The sequence below is a fragment of the Bombina bombina genome, chromosome 4 (assembly GCF_027579735.1).
Source record: "Bombina bombina isolate aBomBom1 chromosome 4, aBomBom1.pri, whole genome shotgun sequence".
In the NCBI taxonomy this organism is placed as follows: domain Eukaryota; kingdom Metazoa; phylum Chordata; class Amphibia; order Anura; family Bombinatoridae; genus Bombina; species Bombina bombina.
In genome coordinates, this window is record NC_069502.1 from 21,236,389 (window position 1) to 21,260,559 (window position 24,171).

At 40.9% G+C, this 24,171-nt stretch overlaps 1 protein-coding gene across 1 annotated transcript in view; it reads left to right on the forward strand.

The window, feature by feature from the left end:
* The window catches only part of LOC128655851 (zinc finger protein ZFP2), a 158,182-nt gene that overhangs the window by 129,899 nt on the left and 4,112 nt on the right, over nt 1-24,171 (forward strand). Inside the window, exon 4 of the mRNA XM_053709418.1 lies at nt 23,902-23,979. Coding sequence (XP_053565393.1) covers nt 23,902-23,979 — 78 coding nt within the window. The remainder of the gene's footprint in view (nt 1-23,901; nt 23,980-24,171) is intronic.

Sequence of the window (24,171 nt, forward strand, 5' to 3'; positions counted from 1 at the left end):
AGCAGCTGTAATTCATGGTTGAAGGGCTTCATTGCGGTTTCAACAATGTGGCAGAGTTCTCGCTCTAGCACGGCAAAGTGATCATCAAGCATCTGCAACGTGTCCTTCTCCCATCTGTCCATACGTGTCATAATTAGATTAGTCATGTCTTAGTAAAATCTGTTAAGCCTCCGGTCTTATAGAGAAGTCTCTCAGAGTGAGTGGTCTGTAAAAGTAAAGAGTAACAGTCGACAATGACTGCTGTACCCAGCCTGATTGCTGGGGGGGTTCTGAGGCTTTGTATTAGGCCGCCACCTAAGGCCTCAAAGGTCCAGATCTGGGCTCTGTGGTCATAAAAACACCGGAGTTGAGGATTATAGCATCCACGCAGTGTGGGGTGAATAAGATCTCGGGTCCTTTTCAGTAGAAGTCTGGTGTTCCGGCAATAATTGGCGGATCTAGCAGGATCACAGCAAGAGCTCCAGATATTGCGACTGTTCATGGCCGCTGCCCGGACACGGCCCTCTTTTGTTGGTTTTTAATAATTCTGATCTCTTTTATTTTTTACTTCATCTCTCTCTTGTTCTAGAAGTATACTATTATATCCCTTTTGTATGAATCTTTCTTTGAGGATTTTTGATTGTTGATCATATTCTTCTGTCTTACTACAGTTTCTATGAATTCTTAAAAAATGACTTTTTGGTACAGCTTTTAACCAGTTTGGATGGTGACAACTGTCTTGTTTTATATTTGTATCACATTTCTTAAAATATGTTTTACTATGAACCACATTGTCGCTAATGTAGAGGGTCAGATTGAGGAAATTAATTTCATGTCTATTGTATTCAGGGGTTAGTACAACGGACTGGTCATTATTATTTAAACTTTCTACAAAATTAATTAGATTTGTTTCACTCCCTTTCCATATACATATTACATTGTCTATATACCTATGCCAGGACACCAGGCTTGCACCAAATTCTCCACTATGCCATATGTGATTGGTTTCAAAGAAATCTATATATATATTGGCATAACTTGGTGCAAACCTGGTGCCCATGGCAGTACCATAGTACCAATACCATAGTACCATAATAGTACCAATACCATAGTACCATAATAGTATACTTCTAGAACAAGAGAGAGATGAAGTAAAAAATAAAAAGAGATCAGAATTATTAAAAAAACAATAAAAGAGATGACAGTGTCAATAATTTTCCAAAATTTGTAACATTTAATATAGAACATAAAACAATTTAAAAAATTATAGAAAGACACTGGCATATCTTAAGAGGATGAATTTTTAGGTCCTGTGATCCCCAAGAAACCTTTTGTCATCTATAGAAAAAGACAAAATTTCAAACAAAAGTTAGCACCTTCAATGATTGAGGGCATTGCTAAAAAAAAACATAATTTATGCTTACCTGATAAATTTATTTCTCTTGTGGTGTATCCAGTCCACGGATCATCCATTACTTGTGAGATATTCTCCTTCCCAACAGGAAGTTGCAAGAGGATCACCCACAGCAGAGCTGCTATATAGCTCCTCCCCTAACTGCCATATCCAGTCATTCTCTTGCAAACTCTCAACATAGCTGGAGGTAGTAAGAGGAGAGTGGTGTAATATAGTTAGTTTTTTCTTCAATCAAAAGTTTATTGTTTTTAAATGGTACCGGAGTTGTACTATTTTTATCTCAGGCAGCATTTAGAAGAAGAATCTGCCTGCGTTTTTCTATGATCTTAGCAGAAGTAACTAAGATCCACTGCTGTTCTCACATATGTCTGAGGAGTGAGGTAACTTCAGAGGGAGAATGGCGTGCAGGTTATCCTGCAATAAGGTATGTGCAGTTTAAGTTTTTCTAGGGATAACAGGTTTTTTTACTTGCGGAAAACGTAAGGGTTGTAATTTTCACAAAAAGAACACAGCTGCTTCATAACTGGTGTTTCTGGCGAGCCTGCAGGCTCGCCAGAAACACGGGCCTCAAGCTCTATCCGGAGCTTGATAGATAGGCCCCAAAACCTTTAGTTCTACAGTTACAGGAAAAAGTTCTGAAATGAAAGATTTTATTACATGCAGAAGTAGAAATGTTATATACCTACTGCAGTGTAGCTGCACGTGTCAATACTTAGGACAAACATCTAGATTTCTAAAAAACTAGAATTTTAGAACATTTAAATAAAATAGAAAAAAAGCACGATGATCATGGGGTACCACAACATTGTAATAACTGCCATCTTTTTAAAAAAGAATCCTTTACCTGGATGGGAATAGAAAGGGTTAAATTACATTGGAGAGAGGATGTAACTTGGCCAAACAACTAAACCAGAGAGAATTAAAATGGATGCATATGCTGAAAATATATGCACACTGGGGTCTAAACAAGGATACAATAAATAAGTAATTAAGTTTTAACTAAAGATATGGTATTCATCAATTATGGTATTTCTCTATATTTCAAATAGCTATGACATAATATTCAGCTTTACCTGTTCAATTTGCTAATCTATATTTAATATGTCAAATAAATGTTTATAACATTACCTAGGTAATGTTATTCCCTTCGCTATACTTACAATATTTTCATGATGACAATATATAGCCAATCTTATATTTTGTACCTACTATATCCTATGCTAATGTAAATCTCTCCGCTATTCTTAGAACATTTATTTAGAATTTTCGTAACCATCTCGATAATATATAGTCTATCTCATACTTTGGGCTCTATTTAACAAGCTCCGCTACTCCATAACCTGTCCGCCTGCTCTGAGTAGGCGGACAGACATCGCCGGAAATCAACCCGATCGGGTTGATTGACACCCCCCTGCTGGCGGCCTATTGGCTGAGAGTCTGCAGGGGGCGGCGTTGCACCAGCAGCTCTTGTGAGCTGCTGGTGCAATGCTGAATATGGCGAGCGTATTGCTCGCCGTATTCAGCGAGGTCTGTCGGACCTGATCCGCACTGTCGGATCAGGTCCGACAGACCTTGATAAATAGAGGCCCTTTGTATCTATTTGAAACTAATGTAAATTTCTCCCCATTCACTATCTAGTCTATTTGTAACCGAAGGAAATAAAATAACGCTGTTATAACTGGGACGCTATTGATTGGATATTGATTACCATGTGACTAAGCTATCCCTGAGCGGACCTGATAGGAGACTGCTGAAAAAGAAATGGCTCGAAAGGGAACTACACATTACAAAGCAAAGAAGTTTAACTCATATAAAGCAAATACTTTGTAACATATATATTGATTAATGGATACATTTGAAAAATGTTTAATGATTCCTTGTTTAGGTTGTATTTATAAGTTAGTTTATTGTATCGAGTGTAAACCCGGCCTGAACCAATGGGGTAAAGGGTAGCGCTTTTGATTGTGTATTTAAAGACCGCCTGTGTTGCGGAAAGGTATGCTTGGTTTGTAAAGCATTTTAAAACTGTGAATGCTCTTGAAAAAGATGGCTGAGTCCGTTGAAATACGTTGGGCATAATAAAATTGCTTTTAGATGGAAAAAAGCTGGTGTTGTTCTTTGCACATCCAGGAGCCGTTTATCCTGATTTTAGCTGTGAGTATATACGCACCATTATATGCTGTTTTAAAAAGAAATCTCAGCACAATCTTCTGATCAAACTAGGAATATTTCTTTCCTGACGGAAAGCGCACAGACAGTGGGACAAAAGCAAGCACAGAGACAAGGATCCACAGTGAACCAGCGCCTCCTTTCTGCATACAATATCTTCATAACAGGCTTCAGGAAAGACTGTGGGAATGCAGCGGTTCGAAATCTGAAGGTAATTATCTACCCATACTATACACTTCTGTTTTCTTATACATACCACTTGCCTGCACTTATGTAACGTCTCTTAAAGGATGAGACAGCTCTGAGTAATCTAATACAGATTGAACACAGATATAAATACAGATATGAAGTCGGATATAAACTCAAACCGAATAGAAGCATCATAAATTGGGTTAATACTGTAATCCATGTCAACACCATTACCGTAAATCCTTTATAATTCCCAGATGATTATTTTCTAAATTTATTATTTATATGATTTCACCTCAATTACATTATAGACCGTAAACCACTTAGGGCCAGATTAGGAGTGGAGCGCTATTTAATGCTCTCGCTCAAGCGTTATCTGTGCTAGAAGTAAGCTTTTTGTGCTTGTCGGGCTGCGCTCATATTATGAGTTGAAAGTAAACTGTTTAATCTTGCGTGCTAACCTGACGAGTACAAAAAGCCGAAGTTAAAATATCGCGTGCGCTTTCACGTATTCCCACATAGAAGCCAATGGAGAAAAAAAGTGGAAATAAAACACCTAACTTGCGTGCAAACACGATCGCATATTCTCATTTTTTCACGAACCCAACATGAAATATGAATTTTTCACTTTCAAATGTTCTTCACATAACAGAATATGTTCTATTTATTCGTAAATACATATTTATATTATATATACCATCTGTTCTACTTTATAGCCAGAAGTCATGCCGTGTAATAATATCAACAAGACTCCCAAAATTAACATTTGCTATTTATTCATATTCCATATTCTTTCAAATTCATAGTACACATGTACAAGACCAACATTTCGGGCCCCAAAACAGGCCTTTTTCAAGTTGTGTGTGCATATATATATATAAAAAAAGTCTTGATGAACCCCACTCCTGGCTCCAGTGCTACAAGGTCACCCAAAGTAGGCACAACACAGAGGGATTTTTGCAGTAAAGCCTTTTATGTAGAAAACACAAAAACAAGGGCCTTGCCCAAACGTTTTGACTCTCACAGGTGCCTTTTTCAATGGAGGCCGTGCAGACATAACCAACATCATACAAACCCATACCTAAATACCCCATACCTAATTTACTGACAAGTATAAGCTGTCTTCAGACCCAATCACACGCACGCTAATCCGAAGCAAACATGCGCCACTTCAAGCGCCAAAAGATTACGTCATCATTTAGCGTCAGTCCAAAACACCTAACAAAGAATCGCCAGTGTGTCAAGCGTGACCTATGTAATCTGGAGCTAAAGAGAAACAGCTGAGACCAAAATATAAAGCTACTGTGTATGTACAAATCACATAAAAACTTACAATGTAAATGTTAATAACACTATTAAAATATCAAACTACGATTAAACAGTACATAGATCAAAAAGAAGTTACACATGTTCAGTGGCACCATCTATACCCCTCGGTATCAAGGTACCAACTGCCCCATGTACCTTATTGCCTATTAATCATGGATCACACCTCTATCTTTATACAGGGTGAAAAACTGGACACCCTTAATACTTATGCTCCGTAACTCAAGGAGTAGGTAGAAGCAGCACAGACGACTCCCACTGTCCTTATTATTTGCGATAACAGCAGGCAAAGTCTATGTTTGCATTCAATCCCCTTGGGGCAACGGTATCCAAGTTGAAAATCTATCTCGCCTCCAACCGTAACAAAGCCTGTGCCCTGTCACCCCAACGTTTAGGGCGTGGGACATGATCAATAAGCATAGCCCTTAGCAAAGACATTGAATGCCCTGCATTGAGGAAGTGTCTTACGACAGGCTGGTCAGATCGACCTCTCTCCAGTGCTTGTTGTATTGCTGATTTGTGGTTAGCAAGTCATTCATGGAAGGATATCAGTCTTTTCAACATACTAAAAACAACAAGGACAGATGATAATATAGACCACAAATTCTGAGGTGCATGTAAGCCTATGTCTGATGGAAAACCGCTTGTTAGTATGCGGATGATTAAAGGAGTTTCCTGTAAATAAGCTGTTACATGTTACACACCACGAAAGCATCCCTGCTTGCCCTTAGGTAGCCATGTGCGCTTATCATAGCAGTGGATAGGATCGTAAAGCACCAACAGGTCCCGTAGATTATTTGCCCTCTTATAAACCAATCGTGGTGGTGGGGATTTGTAAAACGGGAGACTGGTGTTTTCAGACAGTATCTCCAGCTCTTCCTAATTGTAGAGGCTAAGATCTTAGAGCCTGGTGTGTACGTAGCGATGATATGTAGGTGATTGTCACCTACATCAGGTTGCCTTCTAGTAGTTAGACCCTCCTGGGTCCATTGTTCTGCAGTTCTGCATTGTTGTGTAATTAACTCAGATGGATACCTGCGTTGGAGAAAAAGTTGTGCCATTTCAGTCAATTGGCTTTTCTTGCGGTTTGTCGTCTGTGTTGTTTCGTAAGACCCGCAGGATAGGATGAAAGCTACTATAGTGCAAAATGGAATTCTTATCAGTAGCCTTATGATATAGGGTAGTCTGCAAGCTATACCCACTATCTGTCTGTACTTTAAAGATTTCTAAATCCAAAAAATGTAATTTCTGAGTGTCACATTCCATGTTGAATCTGATCGTGGACTTTAAGGTGTTCAACCTATTAAACCATATTTGTAAGGTTTTAATAGTGTCACTCCAAATAAAAAACACATGGTCTATGTACCGACGATATAATTAGATGGGGTTCTGCCCATAGAAAACATTGTATTGTTCATACATAGCCATATAAATATTGGTATACGATGGGGCAATATTAGACCCCATTGCAGTACCCATTGTCTGTAAAAAGTATTCATGTTCAAACCTGAAAAAAAAATTCTCTAAGCAGAACCCCATCAAATGTAACAAAAATTCAATCGGGGGTCCCACATAGTGTGTACTATTGGGTAACATCTTTCTAACCATTTCTATGTAATGATCATGAAAAATAACAGTATACAAGCTCACGACATCCATGGTGACTAAGATGTCCGTGTCTTGTATACTGTCCAAACCTTTCAAAAGATTGATGAGTTCAAAGGAATCTCGTAAGTATGATGTGGTGTTCTGGACAACCGGCTGCAAGAAGTCAATATATTCAGCCAAAGGCTGTAGAAGGGACCCCCTGGCCAAAACAATGGGTCTGCCAGGGGGATTCTCCAAAGACTTATGTATCTTCGGTAGAAGATTTAAAATTGGGCAAACCGGGAGGTCAACAGTAAGAAAACCAAATACATCTTCATCAATGATATTAGCCATGCAGGCCATCTTCAGGAACTCATCAATTTGTTTTTTATGAGTTGAAGTGGGGTTAGCCGCAAGTTTGCGGTCCAGCAGTTGCCTATGGGCCTCCTGTGTGTAACTTGTGTAGTCGAGGACCACCGTGGCCCCGCCCTTGTCAGCAGGTCTGATGACTATATCACTATCCGAAGATAGAGTTTTAATTGCATCTCCTTCAGCCCTACTTATATTATCCCTACAAGGGGTGATGTTCTTATGTATATCTGTTAGGGTGGAGGTGCACATACGGTGGAAAGTTTTTATTGGTGTGTGGGTATTGGTTGGCTCAAAGACACTTACTGGTTTAAGGGGTTTAGCTCAGGTGTGATGCAGACCTGCAGGAGACGAGAGGTGAGACCCCTAATAATATTACATTTGAAAAAAAAATAAAAAATAGATTTTTATCTGCATGCAGTCTTTCTTTCGAAATACCACAAGCTCAAATTTATCCCTGGGGTTTTTAGGGTTAAAAACATACCCACCTTGGGGCGTACCAATATGGAGTTCTGCAGAAGATGGTGTGGCATCTTAAGCAAATGTTCTCATGATTTGGCTTAATATATTGACTTCTTCTTGCAGTCTGTTGTCCAGAATACCACATCACCGCAAGAAGAGCCAATTAACTGAAATGGCACAAAGTTTTCTCCAACGGGGGTATCCATCTGAGTTAATTACACAACAATGCAGAACAATGGACCAAGGAGGGTCTAACTACTAGAAGGCAACCTGATGTAGGTGACAATCGCCTGAATTTCATCACTACGTACACACTAGGCTCTAAGATCTTAGCCTCTACAATTAAGAAGAACTGGAGTATACTGTCTGAAGACACCAGTCTCCCGTTTTACAAATCCCCACCACCACGGTTGGTTTATAAGTGGACAAATAATCTACGGGACATGTTGGTGTTTAACGATCCTATCCACTGCTATGATAAGCGCACATGACTACCTAAGGGCAAGCAGGGATGCTTTCTCCAACATTGGTGTGTCCGGTCCACGGCGTCATCCATTACTTGTGGGATATTCTCCTCCCCTACAGGGAAAGGCAAGGAGAGCGCACAGCAGAGCTGTCCATATAGCTCCCCCTCTAGCTCCGCCCCCCAGTCATTCTCCTTGCCGCTCTGAACAAGTAGCATCTCCTCGGGGATGGTGAGGAGTTTGTGGTGTTAGTTGTAGTTTTTTATATCTTCTATCAAGAGTTTGTTATTTTAAAATAGTGCTGGCTTGTACTATTTACTCTACAACAGAAAAGTGATGAAGATTTCTGTTAAGAGGAATATGATTTTAGCACAAGTAACTAGAATCCATTGCTGTTACCACGCAGGACTGTTGAAACAAGAGAACTTCAGTTGGGGGTAACAGTTTGCAGACTCATCTGCTTCAGGTATGACTAGTCTCCTTCTAACAACACAGGCTAATGCTAGATGACAGTCATTTTTCCCCTCAGGGAAAATGGTAAGCCATTTTTCTTTCACCTCAGCAAAAAAGATAACAGGCTTCCCCTTTTTGATTTTTATGCTGGTAGACACTGTTAGGGGCAAAATCGATTGGTTTTTATTACAATATCATGGCATTTGAACTGTTTTATAAGCTCATATACACTTGGGAACGTTTTTTATTGATCTGGCATGTTTTAGACACCTAAATCTAGTCAGGAAGGCCCCTTCACTCTAGTGTGCTGAGGGAGGAAGCCTCATTTTGGTGCTTCAGCTGTGCAGTTGATTTCAAGGCAGTGCATGCAGTTTTCATGTGAGAGGGTCCTGTGACTCAGAAAGTGACTGCAGAAGGCTTATTTCTGTGGATGATTGACCCCTAAGGAAGGTAAAATGCTGCAGCAATACTGTAGCAGGGATTGTAGTGTATAAAAACGGTTAAATCCAACAATTAGCTCTGGTTTGCTTGTTTTAAGAGCTAGAGTCTTCATATTTGCTGTGCAATACTTTCTAAGCATTAAGACACTGGGGTCCAAATTTCATAAAAATCGGATATTGCCTTCATAGTTTTTTGAACATTCAGAAATAAAGTGTGTAATGTTATTATTTAAAGAGACAGTAACGTTTTTGTTTAAAATCGTTTTTATTGCATTGTTTGCCTGCCTAAATCTGTTTAACATGTCTATGCCATCAGATAACCTATGTTCTGTGTGTGTAGAGACAAATGTGTTCCCCCTTTGAGTGTTTGTGATAATTGTGCCATAGCGTCCAAACAAAATAAGGACAGCTCTGTTACATTTCATAATGTTGCCCAAGATAATTTATCTAATGAAGGTAGTGAGGATAATTCTACATCCTCTCCTTCTGTGTCTACACCAGCTTTGCCCGCGCAGGCGACACCTAGCGCGCCAGTGCTTATTTCTATGCAACAATTAACAGCAGTAGTGGATAATTCTATAGCAAATCTTTTATCCAAACTGCCAGCATTTCAGAGAAAGCGTGATTGTTCAGTTTTAAATACAGATAAAAAAAGGATGAACAATCAGACGCTGACGATGCCTTATCTATTTTACCCTCACATCAATCGGAATTGGCTGTGAGGGAAGGTCTGTCTGAGGGTGAAATTTCAGACTCAGGAAAAATTTCTCAACAGGCAGAACCTGATATAGTAGCATTTAAATTTAAGCTAGAACATCTCCGCGCTTTGCTTAAGGAGGTATTAGCTACTCTGGATGACTGTGATTCTGTAGTAGTACCAGAGAAGTTGTGCAAATTGGACAAATTTTTAGAGGTCCCAGTGCACGAAGACGCTTTCCAATACCCAAGAGGGTAGCGAGCATAGTGGATAAGGAGTGGGAGAAGCCAGGTGTACGCTTTGCCCCACCTCCTATATTTAAGAAAATGTTTCCCATAGTAGACCCTAGAAGGGACACATGGCAGACGGTCCCGAAGGTTGAGGGAGCTGTTTCAACACTAGCGAAGCGCACAACTATTCCTATAGAGGACAGCTGCGCTTTCAAAGATCCTATGGATAAAAATTGGAAGGATTGCTTAAAAAAGATTTTTGTTCAACAAGGGTTCATCCTTCAACCAGCTACGTGTGTTATTACTGTCACTTCAGCGGCGTCCTTTTGGTTCGAGGAACTAGAAAGGTCGCTCCAGAAAGAGACTTCCTATGAAGAAGTCATGGACAGAATTCACGCATTAAAGTTAGCTAATTCCTTTATATTGGATGCCGCTTTTCAAATAACGAAATTGGCGGCGAAAAACTCAGGTTTTGCTATAGTAGCGCGGAGGGCGCTTTGGCTAAAATCCTGGTCGGCAGATGTGTCGTCCAAGACTAAGTTACTTAATATTCCTTTCAAGGGTAAGACCCTTTTTGGGCCGGAATTGAAGGAAATTATTTCAGACATCACTGGGGGTAAGGGCCATGCCCTCCCACAGCATAGGCCTTTTAAGGCTAAGAACAAGTCTAATTTTCGTTCCTTTCACAATTTCAGGAACGGACCGGCTAATAACTCCACTGCCGCTAGACAAGAAGGTAACGCGGCCCAGCCCAAACCCGCTTGGAAGCCCATGCAAGGCTGGAACAAGGGTAAACAGACCAAGAAACCTGCTGCTGCTACCAAGACAGCATGAAGGGGTAGCCCCCGATCCGGGACCGGATCTGGTAGGGGGCAGACTATCTCTCTTCGCTCAGGCTTGGGCAAGAGATGTTTTCCGGATCCCTGGGTACTAGAAATAGTCTCCAAGGGATACCTGCTAGAGTTCAAGGGACTTCCTCCAAAGGGAAGATTCCACCTGTTTCACTTATCTTCAGACCAGATAAAGAAACAGGCATTCTTACATTGTGTAAGAGACCTATCAAAGATGGGAGTGATAAACCCAGTCCCCACCGGGGAACAAGGTCTAGGTTTTTACTCAAACCTGTTTGTGGTTCCCAAAAAAGAGGGAACTTTCAGGCCAATCCTGGATTTAAAGATATTAAACAATTTCCTCAGAGTTCCATCCTTCACGTGGCTCTTCCATTCGGTTTAGCCACCGCTCCCAGAATTTTCTCAAAGGTGCTAGGGTCCCTTCTAGCGGTCCTAAGGCCGAGGGGCATCGCTGTAGCACCTTATCTAGACGACATCCTAATCCAAGCGTCATTTCTTTCCAAAGCAAGGGCCCACACAGACATTGTGTTGGCTTTTCTCAGATCTCACGGGTGGAAGGTGAACATAGAAAAGAGTTCACTGTCACCGTCCACAAGGGTTCCGTTTCTGGGAACAATAATAGATTCTATGGAAATGAAGATCTTCCTGACAGAAGTCAGAAAGTTAAAGCTTCTAAACGCTTGTCAAGTTCTTCATTCTATTCCTCAACCCTCCATAGCTCGGTGCATGGAAGTAATAGGACTAATGGTCGCAGCAATGGACGTGGTTCCTTTTGCTCGAATTCATCTAAGACCATTACAGCTGTGCATGCTCAATCAGTGGAATGGGGACTATACAGACTTGTCTCCCCAAATTCAAGTAGACCAGGTAACCAGGGACTCACTTCTCTGGTGGTTGACCCAGGATCACCTGTCTCAGGGAATGAGTTTCCGCAGACCGGAGTGGGTCATTGTCACGACCGACGCCAGCCTCTTGGGGTGGGGCGCGGTCTGGGACTCCCTGAAAGCTCAGGGCCTATGGTCTCGGGAAGAGTCGCTTCTCCCGATAAACATTTTGGAACTAAGAGCAATATTCAATGCGCTCCTGGCTTGACCTCAGCTAGCGAAAGCCAGGTTCATAAGATTTCAGTCGGACAACATAACGACTGTTGCGTACATCAATCATCAGGGGGGAACAAAGAGTTCCCTAGCGATGAAGGAAGTAACCAAGATCATCCAATGGGCAGAGAATCACTCCTGCCATCTATCTGCTATTCACATCCCAGGAGTAGACAACTGGGAGGCGGACTATTTGAGTCGTCAGACTTTCCATCCGGGGGAGTGGGAACTCCACCCGGAGGTCTTTGCTCAGTTAACCCAATTATGGGGCATTCCAGACATGGATCTAATGGCGTCCCGTCAGAACGTCAAGATTCCTTGTTACGGGTCCAGATCCAGGGATCCCAAGGCGATTCTAGTGGATGCATTAGTGGCGCCTTGGTCGTTCAACCTAGCGTATGTGTTTCCACCGTTTCCTCTCCTTCCCAGGCTCATAGCCAGGATCAAACAGGAAAAGGCCTCAGTGATTCTGATAGCTCCTGCGTGGCCACGCAGGACTTGGTATGCAGACCTGGTGAATATGTCATCGGCTCCACCATGGAAGCTACCTTTGAGACAGGATCTTCTAGTACAAGGTCCATTCGAACATCCAAATCTAGTTTCTCTGCAGCTGACTGCTTGGAAATTGAACGCTTGATTTTATCCAAACGTGGGTTTTCGAATTCTGTGACAGATACTCTGGTCCAAGCCAGAAAACCTGTGACTAGAAAGATTTACCATAAAATATGACGTAAATATTTCTGTTGGCGTGAATCCAAGGGATTCTCCTGGAGTAAAATAAAAATTCCAAGGATTCTCTCCTTTCTCCAAGAAGGTTTGGATAAAGGGTTGTCCGCTAGTTCTCTAAAGGGACAGATTTCTGCTTTATCTGTCTTGTTACACAAACGACTGGCAGCTGTGCCAGATGTACAAGCTTTTGTTCAGGCTTTGGTTAGAATCAAGCCTGTTTACAGAACCATGACTCCTCCTTGGAGTCTAAATTTAGTTCTTTCAGTTCTTCGAGGGGTTCCGTTTGAACCTTTACATTCCATAAATATTAAGTTATTATCTTGGAAAGTACTGTTTTTGGGTGCTATTTCTTCTGCTAGAAGAGTTTCTGAATTATCTGCTTTGCAGTGTAATCCACCCTATCTGGTTTTCCATTCAGATAAGGTTGTTTTGCGTACTAAGCCTGGTTTTCTTCCAAAAGTTGTTTCCAACAAGAATATTAACCAGGAAATAGTTGTTCCTTCTCTGTGTCCGAAACCAGTTTCAAAGAAGGAACGTTTATTACACAATTTAGATGTTGTTCGTGCTTTAAAGTTCTATTTAGAAGCAACAAAAGGTTTTAGACAAACCTCATCCTTGTTTGTCGTTTACTCTGGTAAGAGGAGAGATCAAAAAGCTTCTGCTACCTCTCTCTCTTTCTGGCTAAAAAGCATTATCCGATTGGCCTATGAGACTGCCGGACGACAGCCTCCTGACCGAATCACAGCTCACTCTACTAGGGCTGTGGCTTCCACATGGGCCTACAAGAACGAGGCTTCTGTTGATCAGATATGTAAGGCAGCGACTTGGTATTCTCTGCACACTTTTGCCAAATTCTACAAATTTGATACTTATGCTTCTTCGGAGGCTATTTTTGGGAGAAAGGTTTTGCAAGCCGTGGTGCCTTCCATTTAGGTAACCTGATTTGCTCCCTCCCTTCATCCGTGTCCTAAAGCTTTGGTATTGGTTCCCACAAGTAATGGATGACGCCGTGGACCGGACACACCAATGTTGGAGAAAACAGAATTTATGCTTACCTGATAAATTACTTTCTCCAACGGTCACTACAGTCACCACGGCACCCTATAGTTTCTCCTTTTTCTCCTAACCGTCGGTCGAATGACTGGGGGGCGGAGCTAGAGGGGGAGCTATATGGACAGCTCTGCTGTGCGCTCTCCTTGCCTTTCCCTGTAGGGGAGGAGAATATCCCACAAGTAATGGATGACGCCGTGGACCGGACACACCGTTGGAGAAAGTAATTTATCAGGTAAGCATAAATTCTGTTTTTGTTGTGAAAGCTGTGTAACATGTAACAGCTTACTTGCAGAAAACTCCTTTCATCATCCGCATACTAACAAGCGGTTTTCCATCAGACATGGGCTCACATGCACCTCAGAATTTGTGGTCTATATTATCATCTGTCCTTGTTGTTTTTACTATGTTGGAAAGACTGTGACATCCTTCTGTGAATGACTTGCTAACCACAAATCGGCAATACGACAAGCACTGGAGAGAGGTCGATCTGACCAGCCTATCGCAAGACACTTCCTCAATGCAGGGCATTCAGTGTCTATGCTAAGGACTATGTTTATCGATCATGTCCCATGCCCTAAACGTGGGGGTAACAGGGCACAGGCTGGAGGTGAGATGGATTTTCAACTTGTATTCCGTTGCCCCAAGAGGATTAAATGCAAATATAGACTTTGGCTGCTGTTATCACAAATAATGACAGTGGGAGTCATCTATGCTGCCTCTACCTACTCCTTGAGTTATGGAGCATACATATTAAGGGTGTCCAGTTTTTCACCCTGTATAAAGAAAGAGGTGTGATCCATGATATAATAGGCAATAAGGTAGATGGGGCAGTTGGTACCTTGATACCGAGGGGTATAGATGGTGCCACTGAACATGTGTAACCTCTTTTTGATCTATGTGCTGTTTAATCGTAGTTTGATATTTTAATAGTGTTATTAACATTTACATTGTAAGTTTTTATGTGATTTGAACATACACTGTAGGTTTATATTTTGGTCTCAGCTGTTTCTCTTTAGCTCTAGATTACATAGGTCACGCTTGAAACACTGGCGATTCTTTGCCGAGTGGTTTGTGTATTTCATCACCATAGCAACTCATGATGTGGTTGGTGTTTTGGAATGACGCTTAATGATGACGTAATCTTTTGGCGCCTGAAGTGGAGCATGTTTGCTTCGGATTAGCATGCGTGTGATTGGGTCTGAAGATAGCTGATACTTGTCAGTAAATTAGGTATGGGGTATTTAGGTATGGGTTTGTATGATGTTGGTTATGTCTGCATGGCCTCCATTGAAAAAGGCTCCTGTGAGAGCTGAAACATTTGGGCAAGGCCCTTGTTTTTGTGTTTTCTACATAAAAGGCTTTACTGCAAAAATCCCTCTGTGTTGTGCCTACTTTGGGTGACCTCGTAGCGCTGGAGCCAGGAGTGGGGTTCATCAAGACTTTGTATGCATTTACTACAGCAGTGTACGAGGGTGTTGATCGGTTGGTGTGTGCCGTTTCCCTTGTGTTTATATATATATATATATGAATTTCTATTTATAAATGCATATAAAATATTCTGCTATATTTACAGTGAGTCCACACTATAACACTTTATAAAATATTAATATTTCATAAATTCGATTTTACATGTTTTTAGTTACTTGACTGCATAGGTCTACATATATATTTGTGTTTATATGTGTGTATATATATCGGTAAATACATTTGTACACATATATAGACATTCATATACATCTTTAGGCAGATGCCTGCCTTTTTTTTTTTAATACCCGAGACATCATATCTTTGAACCCTTATAACTTTTTTCTGCAATATTTTTTAAAATATTTTTATTAGATGGTGTTATAATGAGTGTAACTGTACTTCGTAATGTATTTTTGATGTGATTTTTGACACCTTTTTTTGTTTCACAAAACAGTTAACCAGAGCTCTGAGAACTCACTAACCCTATAAGCGTTAAGTTCACTTGCACTCAAGGGATTTGGGTCTATTTATTATTGTGCGGACGGATAAGATACGATGTATCATTGCACCAGCAGTTCTTGTGAACTGCTGGTACAATGCCGCCCCTGGCTGATTCAGGGGGTGTCAATCAACCCGATCGTATTCGATCAAGTTGATTTCCGGCGATGTCTGCCGCCTCAGAGCAGGCGGACAGGTCATGGAGCAGCGGTCTTTAGAAGGGTCGCCGGAAACACGGGGCATCAAGCTCCATATGGAGCTTGATAAATTTACCCCATTGTGTTTACTTTCAATTTGTAATACGAGCAATAAACCCAACACGTGCAAACGCCTGCTATTAACCCCTTATCGCTTGCGTGCAAACATTAGCACGCCACTCGTAATCTGGCCCTTAATCATTACCTTAATATCTTCCCAATGTCATGTTATTTCCAGTCCATCATCATTTCAGTTTCATCCAGACCTGTATCTGAAACAGCTAAACACATCTGTGAGTGTTATAACTGGAGACTCTTCGTTTTTGCTCTGGTACAGGTTAATGCAGATATTTATTATTACAATCATTATGGCCCATTTCAGGGTCTTCGGTCACTTGATTTTAGCCTCAGTTCTCCAGTTGTACCTTACAATTTCTTGTTTTCTTATTACTGTTGTCTGAACTTCTCCATTCTGTCTCAACCCGGATTCACATACTTATAAATATGTTTTAATCATGTCTTAAACATGAATTTATTATCATTTGGGGTCTTCAATTGACCAAGCTAACATTTCCAGCAATTAGCTAGATTACAAGTTGTGCGCTGACTTTTGCACTCAAGCGCTATTATTTATTTTCTCCAGCTTTTTGCATGGGATGGAAAGAGCACTTGTGACACAAGTTGAAAGTAAACTTGTAAACGAGCACAATTGCGATTTACACTCATCAGGTTTGTGCAGCTGACAACCTTGCATAAGGGGTAGTGCGTTAAGAAAAAGTTGCACTAAACACTGCATAAATACATTTACAATTACAGTTACACTCATAAAAACTATCTGATAACAATATTAATATAAATATTATTAAAAAAAAAAATAAGAGCTCAAAGGTATATTGTATATGACAAGGTGTTCGACTGCAAAGGGCTATATTGTGTGTGTGTGTGTGTATATATATATATATATATATATATATATATATATATATATATATATATATATATACCGTATTGTTCCGCCTATAGGCCGCACTTTTTTCCCTTGATTTGTAGCTTTATATTTGTGGTGCGGCCTATATGCGGGGCGCGGCCTATAATCGGTATATCTCTGTCTTAATACCGGTATTGCCTAGTACGGTAAATTAGGAATGTAAGATGAATCTCTAACTTACAATAGACAAGAGTAAGAAATACAAAATAGGGCTATACCTTCTTATTGATAGTGATACCTGAGCGAGTATCATTCTGGAGGAACGCTCCTTGGAAACAGTTGACCGAACTTGCAGGAGGAAGACAGAGCTCCTTTTAGAGCTCTACCTGTGACTGAGCAGTAACAGTCTGCAAGAAGTGGACAGAAGACACTATTAACTGCTTCTTTCACAGGCAAGGAATCAGCGTTGTGGTCTGCGGGGACGATGCGGCCGTAGCTGATGACCTCAGCACAGGAGGAGCTGTGTGCTGAACGGAGAGTTACCACAAGAACTAGGAAGCTGGTAAAGTATGCGGAATCCGTTATTACCGTAGGTTATCCGGAATGGAACAGTTGGTACAACTGCTTAGGTTCCCAGAGGATGGTTATAGGAAGGTAGACAATGGATCAGCTAGGTGATTCACAGAAAGGCAGTATCAAGTCAAATGCTAGTTACAGAAAATCACTAAGCAAGGTACTGTATGTTAGGAAGGAGGGCCTTATAAGGAGATTGCAATGTAAGGTAATTGGCCAGAGCATTTAAAGGAACAGTGTTAAAACATGGCAAATGCTGACAAAAGCTGGAAAATAAACCTATTCTTTAAAATTAAATTTCTTAAAAATGGCACCAAAATTTAATGGTGCGGCCTATGTTCAGGTGCGGCCTATATGCGGCACAATACGGTATATATATATATATATATATATATATATATATATATATATATATATATATATATATATATATATATATATATATATGTCTAAATAAAATGTGTATATGTATGTATCTATATGTACATATGTATTTATCGCATAACACAATTTGTGTTTTGCACTTTAGGTCTAATGCGGTGTCTGGTTAGCACACATGAAGAATTACTAATCTCAAAACATTTTTGAAATTTTAAATATTAAAAAATATAAATTCAAAATTATTACACATACTGTAGAAACTTCTAAATAATTCATATACTATATATATATATATATATATTATTTTTTTTACAGCATGTATAATAATTTGTAATAATTATTAAAACATTTTAATATTTTATATTTCAAAAACCTGCTTTGAGATTTGAGAATCCTGCCTCCAAGTAAGCTTTTACGAATCTAAAGCTTGAGGCAGGAAGCTAACAAAACTTTGTAGACTTCTGAACCTTTCTAGAACTGGAAAAATGAACAAACTAGATTATTGTCTGTAATCCTTAGTTGCCTGCAAATAGAATTTTAAGGCTCTGACAACATCCAAATGATGAAAAAGCCTCTTCTTCAAATTCTATGGATTAGGATAAAAAGAAAGAAGAAAAATCTGATGATTATTATTGTTCGAAAATACCACTTAAGGCAAGAAATCAAACCGTTCTCAAAAGATAATGAGGCTCAAAGGAAAGGGCAGACTATTCATACACTTTTCTGGCAGAAGAAATAGCCAAAAGAAATGGAACTTTTCAGTAGAAAAGCTGAAGATCCAAATTATGCATAGGTTCAAAAGGACTAACCTTCAAAACTCTTAAAACCAAATTAAGTTTACAAGTAGGAAAAATTGGATTAATCACTTGCTCGATCATGACTAAAGCCTGAACAAAACTCTGAATATCAGGAAGCTTAGCAATCTTCTTGTGAAATAATACTGAAAGGGCAGAAACCTGACCCTTTAAAGAGCTGGCGGATAAACCTTTATCCAAGAAGAAACTTAAAAAGTGCCAGCTAAAACCATGTTTCACACACCAAGAAATAAAGGCCTTCCAAACCTTGTAATAAATCTTCCTTGTCACAGGTTTACGGGCCTGAATTAAAGTCTCAATAACAGAACCAGAAAAACCTCTGTCTTAAAACTAAGCGTGCAATCTTCAAGCCATCAAGTTTAGAGACTTGAGAGCCTTGTGAAATAAGGTTGTGACGCAGAGGAAGAGGCCATGGAGGACAACTGGACATCTGCACCAGATCTGCAAACAAAATTCTCCTTGGCCAAGCTAACGCTTCATTCTTGATCCTGGCTGTCACTCTTGGTAAGAGCACAAGATGAAGAAAGGTGTAAGCCAAACGAAACAATCAAGGAGCGAGTGGAGCATCCACAAACTCTGCCTGATGCTCCCTAGACCTCACAAAGTATAAGGAAAAGCTTGCTGTTTAACCAAGGACTGAAAACTTCCAGGTAAAGAGACCACACACCTGGATGAAGAAATTGGCCACTGAGAAAATCTGCTTCCCAGTTGCTCACCGCTGTAATAAGCACTTCAGAGATTGTATCAAAATTGATCTCTGCCCAAGACAAAATCTAGGAGACCCCCCTCATTGCTAGGGTACTGCAAGTTCCCACTTAAATATTGATGTAAGCCACAGCTGTGACACTCTCTGCTTACTGATGCAGTTTGATCTACCGCTTTGGCTTAGGCACTTCGGGTGACAAGGGTTTCTCTTCCGCTTTTTCGGACAATACTTCCGGTTCACTCTGTAGCATGCCGAGAGCTGTGGTATCTCTTGCTTCCACAGCTGTGATATTGACTGGAAACGCTGATAAGCCTCTCTTTTTAGGAAAGGCCAGCTCTGAAGAGCCCTGAAAATGGCACAGAGTTCCAAAACATTTATTGGTAACCTTGCCTCCTGAGGCAAACTTCCCTGTGCAAACTGCAGCCCAACCTGAAAGACTTGCATGTGTCGTGATCACAGTACAATTTGGACTAACAAAGGATTAACCTTGAACAATGGACTGGTTATTTATCCTCCAGGAAAGTGATTTTCTTGCTCTGAAATCCTGAAGGATTTTCTGCTATAGTAAAATATGCATTGACGAAGCATACAAAGCTGGAGAGGTCTAAGGTGAAACTGAGCAAAAGGAATAGCATCTGATGCTGCTATCACCAGACCTAACACCTCCATGTAAAGATCTACAGAGGGAAAAGGAACTGACTGAATATTAGAACAAGCTGAGAATAACTTAAACCTCTTTTGATCCATCAAGGAAAGTTTCACGGAGACTGAATCTATAATGACACCTAGGAAAGTAACCCTGAACTGAGGAGAAAGAGAACTCTTTGGAAAATTGATTCTCAACCATGCTCTTGAAGAAATAACAAGAGCCTGTTGGCATAATAAAGCTAAATGTATAGATGCAGCCTCCATCATCCAGGTAAGGAACCGCCAAAACACCCTGAGCTCTTTATAACTGATTAGATAGTTCCCAGTACTTTTATAAAATTTCAGGGAGCAGTAGCCAGACCAAATTGAAGAGCAACAAATTGAAAGTGCTTGTCCAAGAATGCAAGTCTTAGAAACTGATGATGATCTCTGTGATTAGGGAAATGAAGATAAGCATCATTCAAACATATTATGGACATAAACTGCCCATCTTAAAAAAGAGGAAGAAAAGGAACCCTGACAAACTCGTTTAAAGTCTTTAAATCTAGATGTCATAATAGGCACTTAGCAAAGAGAGCGATTTCTGTTCCTGCTGCAGTAAGGTGTACTGTACATTTAAGGTGTCCTAGAAGATCAATTAGGCCCAAATTGTAGTAGTCTTTGTAGGCTCTCTGTTTTCAGCATGTGGTTGCTAGTGTATTGAGTTAATTCCTCTTACTCTGGGAATTACTATTTGGATATGCTGATTTGACTTCTTCTTTCCCTGACTACACTTATGTTTAACACTGTGTTTGGACTAACTTAGCTTGTGACTTTAGGCTGAACTCTGCATTTGTTTTATGATTTTATGCTGCGTTTCCCTATGAGGCGTTGACCCAGACTGTTTGACTAAGATTACCTTTACCCCGGATTCCTGTAGTGGAGCTCAGGTACTTTGTTCCCTAAGAGCTGTGGGAGCGTGGCAGTATCTCTGCTAGGGGGAACTCCCTTTCTCCGCCCACATCGTGGGACAGCAACTGGCCTGGTCTCAGGGGCTCCCACGCAGGTATTGATCCCTCTGCCTATGCCACTCCTTCCAGTCAGTTGCTCAGACTGGGTTCAAGCCAATGGCTATATCTCCCCCAGCTGGCCTTGTATTTGTGTGCTCATAGGCAGATATTGATCCCTCTGCCCTTCTTCTTCCAGGCACGTATCGATCCCTCTGCCCTGCTCCTTATAGGCCGGTAAAGATACTTGGGGCTCACAGGATCAGCTCTTTGCTTACAGGTCCAAAGACTCTGTAGCAGGTCTCCCTTACAGGGAAAAATGTAGCCAGAAAGCACGGCTTAAACCTCTGCCACTGGAATCCCTGAAAGAACCAGACAAGACCAACCATTCAAAAAGGAACTTATGGTAATGCTTTATTTCACTCAGGGCCAGACTCTAACACATAATTATACTTATGTATTGCATGTATTGGGTACTTGTAAAGCGCGGCTAATCACCCGTAAGGGTCTCAAGGCGCTGCTCATTTTATCAACCTCGGAAGGATGAAAGGCTGAGAGGACCTCGCCGGGGATTGAATCTGCAACCCTTGGGTTGCTACAGAGCTCAGCCACAGTGCCTTAGCATGCTGACCTATCTGTCTGGCTTAGAGCAGTTTTCCTCAACTGCGGTCCTCAAGTACCGCCAACAGTCCAGGTTTTTATTATAGCTGAACAAGAGCACAGGTGAAATAATCAGCTGATGGTTGAAAGCAGGTTGGTTACCTTTGTTATTGACCAGCTGATTATTTCACCTGTGCTGTTCACATACACATAAAATATAAACCTAGAGAAAACACTTGCGGCTAGATTTAGAGTTTTGTCGGTAAAGACCCGCGTAGCTAACGCTCCTTTTCCCCCCCCCCGAACCTTTTAAACAACGCTGGTATTGAGAATTCTCTGAAGGGCTGCGTTAGGCTCCAAAAAGGGAGCGTAGAGCCGAATTTACCGCCACTTCAACCCTCAATACCAGCGTTGCTTACGGTAGCGGCTAGCTGGAAAAACGTGCTCGTGCACGATTCCCTCATAGGAAACAATGGGGCCGTTTGGGCTGCAAAAAAACCTAACACCTGCAAAAAAGCAGCGTTAAGCGCCTAACGCAGCCCCATTGTTTCCTATGGGGAAACAGTTTCTAAGTCTGCACCTAACACCCTAACATGAACCCTGAGTCTAAACACCCCTAATCTTACATTTATTAAGCCCTAATCTGCCGCTCCCGCTATCGCTGACACCTGCATTACACAATTAACCCCTAATCTGCCGCTCCGTACACCGCTGCAACCTACATTATCCCTATGTACCCCAATCTGCTGCCCCTAACACCGGCGACCCCTATATTATATTTATTAACCCCTAATCTGCCCCACCAACGTCGCCGCCACCTACCTACACTTATTAACCCCTAATTTGCCGACCGGACCTCGCCACTACTCTTAATAAATGTATTAACCCCTAAAGCTAAGTCTAACCCTAACACCCCCCTAAATTAAATATAATTTTAATCTAACGAAATAAATTAACTCTTATTAAATAAATTATTCCTATTTAAAGCTAAATACTTACCTGTAAAATAAACCCTAATATAACTACAATATAATGAATAATTAATAGCTACCTAGTTAAAATAATTACAAAATTACCTGTAAAATAAATCCTAACCTAAGTTACAATTAAACCTAACACTACACTATCAATAAATAAATTAAATCAATTAACTACAAGTACCTACAATTAAATAAACTAAACTAAATTACAAAAAAAAATACTAAATTACAAAAAAAAAAGTTTACAAGAATTTTAAGCTAATTACACCTACTCTAAGCCCCCTAATAAAATAACAAAGCCCCCCAAAATAAAAAAAATTCCCTACCCTAATCTAAATTAAAAAAAGTTAACAGCTCTATTACCTTACCAGCCCTTAAAGGGGCTTTTTGCGGGGCATGCCCCAAAGAAATCAGCTCTTTTGCCTGTAAAAAAAACACAATACCACCCCCAACATTACAACCCACCACCCACATACACCTACTCTAACCCAAACCCCCCTTAAATAAACCTAACACTACCCCCCTGAAGATCTCCCTACCTTGAGTCGTCTTCACCCAGCCGAGCACCGATGGACCATCATCCTATCCGGGCAGAAGAGGACATCCGGACCGGCAGACATCTTCATCCAAGCGGCATCTTCTATCTTCATCCATCCGATGAGGAGCGGCTCCATCTTCAAGACCTCCGGTGCGGAACATCCTTCTTCAACGACGACTACCCGACGAATGAAGGTTCCTTTAAGTAACGTCATCCAAGATGGCGTCCCTCGAATTCCGATTGGCTGATAGGATTCTATCAGCCAATCGGAATTAAGGTAGGAAAAATCTGATTGGCTGATTGAATCAGCCAATCAGATCCAATCAGATTGAGCTTGCATTCTATTGGCTGTTCCGATCCGATTATAGTGGCGGCGATGTGGGGGGGCCTCGGTTTAGGGGTACATAGGTAGTTTATGGGTGTTAGTGTAGAGCTTTATGAACCGGCGTTAGCCCAGAAAGCTCTTAACTACTGACTTTTTTCTGCGGCTGGAGTCTTGTCTGTAGAGGGTCTAATGCTCACTTCAGCCAAGACTCTAAATACCGGCGTTAGGCAGATCCCATTGAAAAGATAGGATACGCAATTGGCGTAAGGAGATCTGCGGTATGGAAAAGTTGCGGCTTGGAAGTGAGCGTTAGACCTTTTCCTGGCTGACTCTAAATACCAGCGGGCGGTAAAAAGCAGCGTTAGGACCCCTTAACGCTGCTTTTGACGGCTACCGCAGAACTCTAAATCTACGAGATAGACAACAACATAATAATAAACTATAGCTCTAACAAAAGGAAGGGGGATGGTTGGATGCATAAACATTAAACCCATAACCGTATGTTTGCATTGTCATCCTGTGCAAAATTTATGCAAATGAGTCCTTTTGCTCCATGTTACACATGTTGGTGATGCATAGCTGGCGTTGTCATAAAATGTCCATGAACTTTCAACCAATAGAGGGCGCTGTGTTATATATTCTCCCTGTATGTGACCAGGGAACCGTTACAGTGGACCAATAGAGGGCGCTGTGTTACACATTGTCCGGATATAGTGTTCCTTATGGTTTTTCATACGTTTCCTTCCAAAGGTTTTCCAGTCATGAGATCTGACCGAATATCTGGGGAACAGATGTATGTGAAAGAAGAACCCAGGGAATCCAGTTTTGGTGAGTAAGATGTGTTTGCATATTTGTAGACAGAAATATTGCTATAGAAATTGAGAGGAACTAAAACTTGTGAAGGAGATGTTGGAGAATCCTAAAAACCAGCACGTATCTAAGTAATCACCCTCTGCCATGCACCCTTCCGTTTGTTTCTCTTACATTCTCTTCATTCTACCCCCTTCCAACCACCACCTA